This window comes from Aspergillus japonicus (assembly GCF_003184785.1).
Source record: "Aspergillus japonicus CBS 114.51 unplaced genomic scaffold BO86scaffold_72, whole genome shotgun sequence".
Classification (NCBI taxonomy): domain Eukaryota; kingdom Fungi; phylum Ascomycota; class Eurotiomycetes; order Eurotiales; family Aspergillaceae; genus Aspergillus; species Aspergillus japonicus.
This window is the reverse complement of record NW_020291709.1, coordinates 38,570-51,863: the sequence shown is the minus strand read 5'-3', so window position 1 is coordinate 51,863 and position 13,294 is coordinate 38,570. Positions and strand designations below refer to the sequence as shown.

At 51.1% G+C, this 13,294-nt stretch overlaps 4 protein-coding genes across 4 annotated transcripts; all 4 read left to right on the top strand.

Moving 5' to 3' along the window:
- Positions 1-7,419: 7,419 nt before the first annotated feature.
- BO86DRAFT_216669 (uncharacterized protein) lies at positions 7,420-8,016 on the top strand. The gene is made up of 2 exons (XM_025666900.1): positions 7,420-7,467; positions 7,524-8,016. The coding sequence occupies exon 2, from the start codon at positions 7,614-7,616 to the stop codon at positions 7,890-7,892; it is 279 nt and encodes a 92-aa protein (XP_025523402.1). The 5' UTR covers positions 7,420-7,467; positions 7,524-7,613; the 3' UTR covers positions 7,893-8,016.
- Positions 8,017-9,746: 1,730 nt separating this feature from the next.
- Positions 9,747-11,327, top strand: BO86DRAFT_392531 (Rab family GTPase). The gene is made up of 3 exons (XM_025672830.1): positions 9,747-10,006; positions 10,120-10,183; positions 10,273-11,327. Exons 1-3 carry the CDS (start codon positions 9,923-9,925, stop codon positions 10,911-10,913), a joined length of 789 nt encoding a protein of 262 aa, XP_025523401.1. The 5' UTR covers positions 9,747-9,922; the 3' UTR covers positions 10,914-11,327.
- On the top strand, positions 11,016-11,377 carry BO86DRAFT_216629 (uncharacterized protein). Its single transcript, XM_025666899.1, has one exon. It carries the CDS (start codon positions 11,119-11,121, stop codon positions 11,344-11,346), a length of 228 nt encoding a protein of 75 aa, XP_025523400.1. The 5' UTR covers positions 11,016-11,118; the 3' UTR covers positions 11,347-11,377.
- A 191-nt stretch (positions 11,378-11,568) lies between these two features.
- On the top strand, positions 11,569-13,007 carry BO86DRAFT_392530 (40S ribosomal protein eS7). Its single transcript, XM_025672829.1, has 3 exons — positions 11,569-11,813; positions 12,259-12,341; positions 12,492-13,007. The coding sequence occupies exons 1-3, from the start codon at positions 11,658-11,660 to the stop codon at positions 12,856-12,858; spliced, it is 606 nt and encodes a 201-aa protein (XP_025523399.1). The 5' UTR covers positions 11,569-11,657; the 3' UTR covers positions 12,859-13,007.
- The last annotated feature ends 287 nt before the right edge of the window (positions 13,008-13,294 follow it).

Sequence of the window (13,294 nt, the reverse complement as noted above, 5' to 3'; positions counted from 1 at the left end):
ACCTTACCAGCATACCGATGCCATCATCCTCCCTGCATCGGTCGCGATCCCACCACCGGCCCCCCCCCTGGCCTGCTGCAAGGTAGCTCCCTCCCAATGGCGAACAGACCTCTTTTCACTAACTACTCACTAACGTTATGTACTACCTGCCAGGCTACCGATTTGATTTACCTTTTGGGTTTCACAGCAGATCGGTCGATCATCCCATGGCTTTATTTACCCCATCCGGTACACATGTCCTCTTTTTCTGTCTGCTTCGATTGATCTGCTGCAGAACACAGATTCCCCGAGCGGGCGGCAGAGAACGCCGCAGCAGCTTGCATGCGGCCACAGTAACTTTTCTTTTTCCTTTTTTTTTTCTGGAGTTTTTTTTTTTTTTTTTTTTTTTTTTTTGTTTTTTCCAGCTCAGTAGACACAGCAGGCAGGTCAACCTTGTTTCAACGGATACCTGACAGTTTGCAGGTTGTGTGGCTAGTGCTTCAGAGCGAGTAACCTGCCCGCGGCTGGCAATCATTCCACTTTCCTGATTCGCAACACTTCTTCGATATATCGCATATCGCGTACTTTGTGCATTAGGCCTAATTTTCAGTAAGAATATTGATCAAGTTACATACCTAGCAAGGCAAGTACATTATCCGATGCTGCTGGATGAGGCTGGATGTGTTTTGAGACTGGAAGATTATCGGGGGAGATCCGATCCATACAGGCGATCGGAGAGTTGATAGATCCGCGCGGCTAGAGGCACAACACCAACGTTACGGGATGCTCAGTACTCCGTACCTGATAGACTACAGTACTTAGTAGGCACCAACTGACGATAGCGTAGCTCCAGGGAATCAGTCAGTCACATGCCCACGTTCCTAAGCCGGGGCTAGGTCAAATCAATCAGACTCGCGCCTTCGATTGCAATGTCTCCATAAACTACAGAGTACACCAGAACCCTACAAACATACTCAAAGAGAACAAGCCGCAACCCGCATCCCAGGATCCCAAATTAGCACCAACGAACCAGCCTCATCAACAACCCTTGAGCCCAGAGCAAGAGCCGAACGCAACGTCCGCACTCCGACGGGAAAGCGGGCAATTTCCAATCTATCTGAGGCCCCCCGGGGAGGGGGGGGGCGCTGCTTGCTAGGACCTTAAGGCAGGGAAGGAGAGGCAGCAAAATGTCTTATTCTCCCTCCCAGACTAGCCAGACACCTACAGTGAACCAAGTTAGGCTCAGCTTTCCTCCCCCCTTCCCCCTAAACCGGTCAAACTACGGAGGACTGTACTGCACTAAAGTCTCCAGAACTGCCAACGGTTCCTGCATCCCGTCTAACTAGCGGGCCTTCCTTCGAGGTTCTAGTGTCATTCTAGTCCGGAATCCGGGAATACCCGTATGCGGATTACGGCGGTACTCGCCGGCCAGCCCAGCCCACCCAGGGCAGCATGGTGATAGACACACTTCTGTTAGGTAAAGTCCACAAAACGCATCCGAAAATGGAGCCCCGAATCCGATTTGGGGACTGAGTCTTGCTTCCTTGGGAAACTCGGACCGTTGTGAGAGAGGTTGGTAATTTTCTATTCTACGTTACTTGCCTTAAGGACTGGGTACCGTACGCAGTGTATGCAATGACGGTTGTCGTTGTTGAACACCACCACCCGGGGGGGGGCTCCATACACTAGTCTAGGTACAGTACAGCACTGTGCCTAATGCAGTAGGACTGGGACGGAACCATGATCCATCTCGGGAGGGAACCATGGAATCTAACTTGCCCGCGGGCTGTGGGAAAGTTACCGTCCGGATGGGCCTTCTAGAAGTTTTCTAGAAGTTCGGCTTTTGCCCTGGCGGGGACCCGTTTGTTTGGATGGGTGGGTTTCTCTCGGGGATGTCGTTGGGCATGAGTTAGAGTTGAGTCTTTAGAAAAGTGGGTGGGTTGGATTGTCAATGAATTTACTGAACGGTAAAAGGTGATGCTCGCAGAATTCGACGGCAGTTCATCGGATGTCCTCTGGGGGGGGCTGTCTGCCGACCCTGCAGTGCTATTGCTGAATGTTGACGGCGTGGTTTCGATGCTAGCCGAGATGCGATGTACCGGATCTATTGGGTAACATGGAAATATACTCATCGTGATGTTTGAGACTTCAATTGCTATCGCAACCCTAGACAGAAAGTACCGTTTGGTGACAAAGCACGAGCATTAGGTCAACACAAGCCAACCAATACATTTTATTGGTCGCTCTGTTTCGAAGAGACAACCTACTCTACCTTTTCAGTGCAAAGTCAAGGCTGTCTAGGCCCTTTACAAACATACTATGTAGGCTTTCAATCAATAGTCTAGTGGCTGGTCAATCACCCGAAACAAAACAAAAAAGATGATCTATCTTTCAGAGATTAGTAGCGCGCGTTCGCGCCAACTGCTCACAAGGATCATCCTTGCCACACGCTCGGGATAAGGCGTACTTTCTGCATCAACCTGGCTATGGAGGTCCCTGGATCTAAGGAGAAACAGGCGCCATGCTATACACGCACACCAGGTCGAGTGACTTTCAAACGCTGGCGGCTCGGAAGTCGCTGGGATCTCCGGAACCACAAGCAGACGCGGCGCCTGCTGGGTACGGCTCAGCTTGTCTGTCGTACGGGCAAGCGGACACCACAACTCGGGAGAAGTGAACTCTGATTCGCTTTGGCTCCCTCCGCGCCCCATTGTGGCGAGTGTCAGGGAGTTCAATGCCTAAGAAGGAAGAATGATGTATGCAGTGGATGAGTACGTCGCGGCATCAGCAGCCTAGCGGCTGTGTGGGGGTTCGAGTAATTTTAGGTCAGACGGAGTGCAAGCGACTGGGCATCCTCGTAGTTGCCAAGGACGGAGAAAGACCTGGGAAGGCGGTCACAAATGCGATACGACAGGAATAATACGGACTGCAAATCTTACCACTCGCAAACGACTACTGAGAAATCTACAGGATGTATCATCCTTGTCTTCCTAAATAGGTAAGTACCTACCCTAGCCGCTAGTCGTAGTGGGTAAACAACGACTTCCATGTGTCCGGGTATGTCACCCGCCTAGAAAGCCCGCACAGGGCTGCACCAAGGTCCCATCGGGTACACAAATCTTGTGGGAATTCCTCCGTGTCAATCAATTTCTGGTGTCTGAGTTAGCCATACTAGTCTCCCTCTAGACCTTCCTAGGAGTTCATGAGGAACGATGATGAGCTTGCCTGGCGGTTTGTGTAGAAGACCCATCGGGGGGGCTCGCGGGGAGTGGCGCTAGAAGGACTAGAAGCACGCGAGAAGAATGCAGGCTGGGTCTAGTCTGGGTCGAGAATAATACTAGCCTACGTAATGACGGAGACGGGTAGCGGTGGATTTGCCGGATCAATGATCGTTATTAGAGGGCCCCACTGCCCCCTTTCAGCCCGTCCGATTTCCCCGGTGACCACCAGGTCAGAAATATCCACCGAAAGAGAAGAGAGGAGGCCAAATCCAGAGGGCTAGAAGGGGAAGAGAGGTTCTGGAATCCAGGGTCGAGACCGACAGGCGAGGTATCACTTGAAAAGAGATAAAACGGGAAGCGAGAGGGTTTGAAACGAGTTAACCTGTACCGAGTATGGTAGGGGAGAAAATGATGTGGCTCGAAAGGCGCTGAGTTGACCTGTCCTAGTCTAGTCTGCTTAGTCTCAGACAAACGAACCACCATCCCATTCCATCATCCCTCCTGTGGCTGACATGAATCAAATCAGGAGACTGGTGGGCCAGCCGAGGAAGGGGATCGAATCAATAAACACTAAACAGTGATTTTGCTCGCCATAGTCTCCCGAAACTCTCTAGCCAGGCGACTGCCTACCTAAGATACCTGACCAGCCAACAGGGACCTCTTCGGATTGGCTCTGAGACTTGATCCAGGCGAGAAAAGACCCTCTTCTTCCCCATAAGGTGGTCGACTTAGCACTAAAAGTGTCCGGAGGCTGCGGCCTGCTGTTGTTGCTTACCTCATGCATGCCCCTCCGCCCCCTAAGTTCTCCCTGCGTTGTCGCATCGAGGGACTACGGTATACCGTAGGTGACCAAAGTGGAAAGTCAAGCTCGGTAAGATGATAGGCTGGCTCAATGTACCTTACCTCTACTAGATACAGCACCTATCAAGCAAGCAAGCAAGCGAATCATCCAATGATTGTTTGTGCCGGTTTGCTGCTTGATCAAGTCGGGATGATCGTGATCGTACAATGGGGCGCCTATGCAGGTACTACTCCGGGACCTTCCCAGGGTGCGTCTAGCCGCGTTGGGGGAACGCAGCCGACCAGAATACCGCCTAACTAATCGGCTCTATTTCGTTAGCAACCAAACGATGGCAAATGATAGCCCCAGTCCGAAAATTTAGGTCTCATCCATGACGGAAAATAATTCAAGCCAAGGATCAAGAGGGAAGAAAGAAAAAAGCCAATGAGACGATCTTGACGAGACGCTCAATCAATCAATCAATCAATCAACAAGCGAACATGCTGAAAGACACGGGAATGATGAGAGACAGGGCTTCATCCGGGAGAAAATCGTCATGGATGATGGATCAATCCAAGATCCATGATATGGATGGATGGCAGTTGCCATAGTCGTCCCGGTTACCATCCATCCAGTCAGTTTCCAGGGGCCCCTGATTCCCACTTCTTCCCACCCACCCACCACCCCAAAACACCACGCGAGCGAGCATGAAGACAAGCCCCCAGCGGATCCATCCGCGGGTTCCTGTGAGCGGCTGTCGTCTCCACTCACATGCACCAAACTTGCCCGAGAAGTCGGTTCCTTCTCCCCTAGCTTCTGTGGTAATGGTATTTACAGTTGGTTACTCCGTAGATAGGTTCAAAGGGTGCAAGTCTGGGTGGAGATTCTCGAAATTTTCTGGCTTTTCTTCGCTTTTACCAGAATGGTGCGGTGGTCGCCGCAATGACGATGGTGGGTGTGGCTAGATCCCCGATACCATTCCTCTTTCTAGGGTACTGTACGGAGTACTTGGATGTCTCATGACGGCCCAAGATCCATTCCCTTACGACCGAACGAACGAACAGATGGCCAACTGAACCATGACTGATTGATACCTGCTTGCGATTGACTCGGATTCTGGGACCTCGGATTATATTGATGATGATGATGATGAAGATGAAGATTACTGTTACAGATCAGACGGGCCTTTTTTTTTTGTTTTTCTTTTCGTCCTTGGGGTGATGTATATAGCCTTTCCAATTTCCGAAATGAACCCCCGTGTTTGGAATCAGCCATCATCGGGATTTTCTGACTCATGTCCGCGAAACACCGATCATGGATTAGGGATTGAATCATCGGGTGTAAGCATGAACTACTCAGGCACAACAACAAGCAGCAGAAAGGATGGCGACACAAGAGCCATTCGGAACGTTGGCAACTTGAAGGGGGGAGGACGCAGAGAAACTGGAACCCCTAAGCAATGGAAAAGAAAGGGGGAAAGCAAAGCAATGGGAGGGAAAAGATGGTTTCGCATCCACAGCTTCGGGACGGGAGAGCCGCTGACCTAGCCAGCTATGTATGTACAGTACTATGTATGTACTGTACGCTCGACAGTAAACAGAGCTGCTTCTGTTCTTAGTGCTGGGTCTGTATTATGTATTGAGAATTGATTATTCTTGCTAGTTTTTCCCTTTTCTCTTTTCCCTTAACTAAATCCAGCCAACTAACTAATTATCGTTACTGTTATTCCTCCGATAATTCTGGCCTTTTCTGGCCCCGTCAGCTGGGGTATGGTACCTTTTTCTTACTACTACTTACTATTTTTATTTGGTTTTATTTTTTTCGTCTCTTTTTCTTTTTGAGTACTCCGTATTTACCCTTCTGTTCTCCTGTTGCAGCTGCCACTTTATCTCATCTTTTTGTCTGTTTTGTTTTGCTTTTTTGAAATTCTCAGTGGTTCTTCTCAGTCCGTCGTTTTTTTCTGATTTCTCTGATTTAATATTCTATTTTTTTAAGCTTTTCTTTTTCAGTTTTCTGTTGACTGTCTGGTCAGATCCTCCCCCAATCTTAAAAAGAATAACCCAATTCAGTAAATTAAAATAATCAAAAAATTGCAACGGCAGTAGAATGAAGAAGAATAAAGCGAGCTACGTACCGGTATATATCAAAGTGATGGAGCCCCTTCAACTCTTCACCTGGTTAAATTCTTCAATCCATCCATCCCCATTCCCTGCCTGGTCAATCAATTGATCTCGCCCTTCTTGAACTGCTTCTTATCTACAGCCAGGACCGAACCTCCTCTTTCTCTTCCTCCTTCCTCCGCCTCCCTACGTACTTTCGCCCATTCCCTCGCGCCTTCGGTTCTTATCCCGACCTGCCTCTCTCCGTGACGTTACCTACGAGGCCGCGTTCCATCCTCCCTTGCGATACGTCCAGTCTCGCATTTGTTTTCTTTTTCATTACCGGATTAGACGGAGTTCACTTCCGTGGCACCTCCTTTCCAGGATTACCTCCTTGCGGGCTGCATTAGTCGCTCCGTTTCCTTGGTTGTCGGTTCTTGATCAGATCGCGCTTGATCCCCAATAATTCACCCAGCACGTCCCTGCGTGGTTTTGACCGCGGGTTTGCTACGATCTCGACATATCGAACGGCGAAAAAAGCAACAACAAAGACTGCACATTTCCTCGAAAAGAAATAAAGTACCACCGCCTATCCACCGGGCTCGAAATCACCCAGCAAAAACGACCTGTCGACTGGGCTTGAGGGGGCTCCACATCCTTTCCTCATTCTTACAAGCCCATTTTCTTTGGTACCTTGAAGTCGCATTCCTGCCCTACAGATCTACCTCTCCTCGCTACATCACCCTGTCTCGAGCGTCAGACCTGTGATCCCTCTTAATAAGGATCGCACTTCCGATCTCACCTGCAGCTGCATCATCCGTCCTCTGCATCATTACCGCCTGTTGCCGGGAATCTTGGGTACCTCGCTAGGCGATCTATCAACAAACGCACAGTCACCCTAATAATTGGATTTTCCTTTTATTTTCTTTTTCGAATATTTTATTTTCGCCTTCGACATTTTTTAAAATTAATTTGGCCTCCGGGAGAGCCAGACCTGTCCTTTATTTAAGCTTCCGTGAGTACTCCCTTCAACCCCAAGACCTACTTTCCCTTCTTCCATCCACTTTCACCCTCCTGCCTCTCTTGCCTCTACCATCTCACAAGACCAACCTTGACCTCCCTGACCATGGCTGTTCTCGCAGAATCGGCTATGATACCCAAGGACCTCTCAGCCTTCAACATGGGACGCGGAGCTTATGACACCACGGGGGTCAAGAAGCCCGGTGCACCGCCGCCACCCCCTTCGACTCGATGAATCCCTGGAGGACATCTGCCAACCACAATCTGCTATTCTATTGATCTCTCGAGCGAAAAAGTTACTTGTGGTTTTCTTGCACCTGGCGCAGGGCCCCTGGAGTTCTAACGTGACTGCTATGAAGTCGAACTTGTAAGTGCTGTGCATCTCGTTTGCGCTTTGACCTGGATCCAGAGCTGACCACCCAGTCCAGTTTCTGTATCACTATATCTACCTGATTTTCTCACGCTCTTCGTTGGCCACTTCTGTTTTCGGCATATTCGACTCGGTTCCTAATCATGTCCTCGTCCTTTCCACCATCACCTCGATCATGGACTGACACCGGCTACCTTTCTTCTTCTTGGATCGACTCTTCACTTGAAGCATACACCTTTTTAATCTCCCGACACGACCTCAGGTCCATGATCTGTTTCATTAAAAGCCATCTGTTTCTTTTACTCGGGTGTTTCATTTTGGCTACTCTAGAATCGGCGTTTCTTATAGACGGACTGGGTTATTGTGCTTTGACTTTTCCTTTTGTGCAGTGGGATACATGGATTGATACCAAGACAGACTAGAACCTCCGACCTCGCGGTCACTTACCCTTATTGTTATTTCGTCTACTTTTACAGAATACATTTCCTCAGTGGATTTCGTCTCTTCTTGTTGCAGTGTGCGGGGTTTTTTTCTTGATGATTTGCGCGGATGTATGCTATGCTAGGTATAGGGAAGCATTGCCTCGACAATAGTGACCAGTTCGTTGCCCTTGACCAGTTTCCTGCCTCCTCCGCCTCCACTCTCCAGATTGGGAGTCTGGTCTTGCATGCCAGCTTGAAAGCTTCAGGAATAACCTCGCACTAGGCAGGCTGGACTGCAATCGATTAAGCAGCGATTGCCCCAGGGTTGGCTTGACGGGAGAGCACAGAGCACCTTCAACGTGATTTGCCGGCCCTAAGCATTATCTGGGTGGATCCTGGTCGAGAATCAGGAAGTTCGAGCGCAGGCTTGCATGTGCTTCTTTTTTGGGCAGCCACCGGGTCCTGCGCAAATCATGTTGTGCAACGTCGGCTTGATGACAGCACGGGGGCTGCTGCCACTGAGGAAATGACTCTCGCTCTCTCTCTCCAACTCAACAGGCTGACAAGCGGTCCTGACCGTTGGGAGGGGGGAGCTAAGGGAGGAAGGGGGGCGAGGTAGGAAGGGGGGAGGACCCTCTTTTGGCACGTCATGCTCGGATTTCATGGCATGTTGATCGGACACTGTTGGTTCCCCTCGTGCTTTCGACGTAAGAGTCGGCTTGCCTAGCTACTTGCTTAGTTGCTTGGAGGTTGCTGGGTTGGGCTAGATCGCTTGTCGCCCAATGAGAGGAATTCGATGTACTTTGAGCTCTTTGATCACCACAGGAAAAAGTTGATCTATCGCCTTTACCGCCAGGATGAGGCCTGAAAACGACCACACAATGTGCATTGACACCGTCGATGGGTATGGACAGGCGGCGGAATGGGACAGGTATCTAGGCAGGTGCTTGCAGGCCAGGCCGAAAGAGGGCTATGGTCGTGAAGTCCTGAAATCTGAGTCCTAACTAATGGGTGTGTGTGCAGGACGTTTCTGTCGGGAAAGACGGAGCAAAAGAGAAAAAAAAAAAAATAAACAGAAGCCCTAGCTAACTAGTCCGGAGTAGGTATGTACATACAGCAAGTACATAAAGCAAGTACATTTGTACATTGTACAGGATGTACTCAGCCCAGGGCCGCCAGATTATCGGTTGGTTAGGTAGGTACAATCAATTGACGACAACTTTAAGCCCCTCTTTTACCCCATTTCCCGTACGTGCGTGTCTGCTGTCACCCGAAAAGCCACTGACTCTTTTAATATTGTTTTTTTTTCCTTTGGTTCAGTCTGATTTTTCTTGGTCAGGTTTGGGTGAAATTTAAACTACACCGCATTTCCTCGCCAATGATGCAGACGACGTAGTTAGTCTGCGCCTCAGGTACCACTGCTTGCCTGAATACTGGACACACTGGACAGTCTAGCCCTCTTTCGGAGAAGCGGGAACATCCCGTGACTGTCGGGGTAGGCTAAACCCAGTTGGGCATCGCGCCGTCATCCCATCTACTCGGACCTCCGCCTCACTGGGTATCGACATGGGCGGTTAGACTAGCATCTCTCTGGTCTCTCTCTTTCTCTCTCTCTTGTCGTCGTCACTTTACCTCCTCTTACCTCCTCTCGCATCGCTGCCCTTCTTTACCGCCATTTCATCCTCTCTCTCCTGGTACGTGCTATCCGTCTTTCCCATTTGTCGGCTCTTTTTTTGTCACTTAGCACTTGGTCCTTCATGTCTTGTGTTCGCCCCCCCCCCCTCATCTAAACACACCCCTGTTTGAAGTTGGCTCCCAGTTTACCTCGTGTTTCCTGCTTACGTCGTCGGTTTAGGCTACCTCCTTCCGAACTTTTTCGCCATCTGTATTGCCGGCCTGAGCCGCCCCTCGCGAACAGAAATCCGGCGCCCTCACGATCGATAAACCACCGTGGCTGTTAGCCTATTCTGCACGACGACCTGATTCTGAATTTCCCTAATTCCTGAAACCCGTTGGGCTCTTCTCCAGCCATGTCTGAGTCAACCAGCGCCAATACCGCGAAACCGAGCAGCAGCGTCAAGCTGGTACTTTTGGGAGAAGCGGCGGTGGGAAAGGTATGAACGGCCTCGGCAGTTTCTCCCCCAATTTTCTAGTTCTCCGTTCGTGAGACAAAAAAAGTGACTCAGGGACTGACAATGGATGGCATGGGTCGTTTCGGGCTGGACAGTCGTCATTGGTGCTGCGATTTGTCAACAATGACTTTCAAGAGAACAAGGAGCCAACAATTGGAGGTAAGCATCCGACGTGTGGCGAGATGTCCCCGACAGCATCCCCGCGGTGTCACCGGAAGCTGATGTCATGGGATTTCCCTCGGTTTCAGCGGCCTTTCTGACCCAAAAATGCTCCCTTCCGACGCGGACGATCAAATTCGAGATCTGGGATACCGCTGGTCAGGAGCGGTTCGCCTCGCTTGCGCCCATGTACTACCGGAACGCCCAGGCGGCTTTGGTGGTTTACGATGTCACCAAGCCGTCCTCGCTCACCAAGGCTAAGCACTGGGTGGCTGAGCTCCAACGACAGGCTAGCCCCGGCATTGTCATCGCCCTCGTCGGCAACAAGCTGGACTTGACAAACGACGCGAACGAGGCGGCGGGCGAGGCGCAGCCCGAGGCGGAACACGAGTCATCACCCGCCGATGGAGACGAAGCCACCGAGGAGACCCAGGAGGAACCAGATGTTTCGAACGGAGACTCTCGGAAGGTGTCGACACGGGAGGCTAGCGCCTACGCGGAGGAAGAAGGCCTATTGTTCTTCGAAACCAGTGCCAAGACCGGCCACAACGTGGTCGATGTCTTCACCGCTATAGCCAATGCGATCCCGGAGAGCAGCTTAAAGAGCGGCCGCGGTGCCGGCGCAGGCACTGGACAGACCAGCCTGAGCGGTGGTCGCCCGGCCGAGGACTCGCGGGTCAACCTGGGAGAGCGCGGCGCGGCGACGGCCAAGGAAGGATGTGCATGCTGATACCAGATTGTTTTTCGAATGTGCTTGCTGCGATTTGCCTTTGTTCGTCTCTTTCTTACTGTTTTGCTTTTCCGATACAATATCAGGTTGATTACAGGTTAATGTGTTCATCCTATGGCGGTGCTAACAGCGACCGCTCTGGGGAGACAAGTACTACGGTCTGAGCCCGCGTTTCTTGCGGCGTCTGGAGAGTTCACTCTTGTTGATGGACGCGCTGCCAATGGTTGTTTTTCTCGGCTTATTATTCTTTTGTGCTGTTGGGTCAGATAATCCTGTAGGGACTGAGGGAATGATTGGGGATGTTGTTGTACAGATGAGGGAAAAGGGCGAATTAGGCTTAGGGTGGAAGCGATCAATCGACCGGAGATGCCAGCCGTGTATCCTGAGGTACTGTCAATGGAGCCAGACTCTAGCCATCGTCCAGGGCTTGTAGGATCTATCTACATAGTATGTATAGATAAAGCGATGCGATAGCGATAAGTTGGCGGGGAAGAACGTACGGGAAGGGCGAGACAGATCACGGGACCGGGCCACCCCTAACTAGGCCGGATGTGGAATAAGGCGGCCGGCTAAGCGAGAGCGCCGAGCCTCCGATCCCACAGCCGACCCAAGCGCAAATTGGGTCGCCTGCTTGCCCGGTATCTTCGATTTCAACCACCAACCTCACGACAAGGAAGGCCAGCAACCACCTCTCCTCCGCCACCCCCAGCAGCACAGCCAGCAACCCGTCGCTCGTCTGCAACAATGGCTGCCATCAACAAGATCGCCCTTAACTCGCCCTCGAGGCAGAACCCCTCCGAGCTGGAGACCGCGATCGCCGGTGCTCTTTTCGACCTCGAGAGCAACACACAGGACCTGAAGGCCACCCTTCGGCCCCTGCAGTTCGTCTCTGCCCGTGAGGTAAGGACTGTCTTGGTGTGAGAGAGTGATATCCGCCAGCAGATCAGCAATTGTTCCAATCCGTGCGTCGTCGCCTTGTCCGGAAGAGGAGGATATTTTTTTTTTGTTGCCGTCAACAATGGGATGGAAAACTCGGATTTGTGTGTGTGCGGAATGCGGAGATAAGACATGAAGAACGAGGATTACGAATAACGACACCAACACTCCATCCTATGAGCTGGATGTGTGTTTGCGGATTTCTCTGTTCATCCCACACTGGAAATTTCGACACCGGGAGGAAATCGGCTCAACATGGGAACAATCGGAACAAGACATCGCGGACGAGAACGGTTCAATCGACTAATCTGCTGCGCTGGATATCGCGAATGCTTGCTTTTGCCCTTTTCTGCGATGTTGCTATCTCTCTGCAAACTGGTATTGACGATTTCTTTCGTGAATTTTGCAGGTTGAGGTTGGTCACGGCAAGAAGGCCGTCATCATCTTCGTCCCTGTCCCTCTTCTCCAGGGCTTCCACAAGATCCAGCAGCGGTATGGGATATCCCCCCTTTGTCTTTGCTTGTTCTCACGCACACGCTCAAAACCCCGGATGTGCCAAGTGCGCATTGGAGATGTCCTCTGTTCTCTCGCCAACACACGGGAACGCAATCCAAAAACAACTAAACTAACAGCCTCCTTCAGTCTGACCCGTGAGCTCGAGAAGAAGTTCTCCGACCGCCACGTCCTCTTCGTTGCTCAGCGCCGCATCCTGCCCCGCCCCAAGCGCTCCGTCAACTCCCGCACCACCCAGAAGCAGAAGCGCCCTCGTTCCCGCACTCTGACCGCCGTCCACGACGCCATCCTCACCGACCTCGTCTACCCCGTCGAGATCGTCGGCAAGCGCATCCGCACCAAGGAGGACGGCTCCAAGACCCTCAAGGTCATCCTTGACGAGAAGGAGCGTGGTGGTGTTGACCACCGCCTCGACGCCTACGGCGAGGTCTACCGTCGGTTGACCGGCCGTGCTGTCGTCTTCGAGTTCCCCCAGGGTGCTGCCTCTGACTACTAGACCGCGAAATTCTTTTTTTCCATAATGCATCTTCTTTTTTCAACTTTCTCATGAAAAGAAAATCCAACATGTTGTTTTAAAGAATCTGGTCTGGGAAAATCAGGATTGACAGGGAAATTCAAATATGATGGCTGTGTTGTTGTGAGGACAACTTCTAAAAGATCTCTTACTAAAAAACGAAACATTATCCTTAAATCTTCAACAACCTTTCATCCAGCCATTGCCATTGCCATTGCCATTGTCAATTGTCAACTGCCAACCAATCGGCTCCCCCGCCCCCCCGTACTTGGCTTAAGTAGGTTGGAGGGAATCTTGAATCTGAGCTTGGAAATCGCTGCCTTCCACTTCCCCTTACACTCTCACACTCCTACAATCCAAATTCTGGTGATAATATAACTATCTGGGGGAGAAACCCCAGACCCCCCTTTCTTTCAGC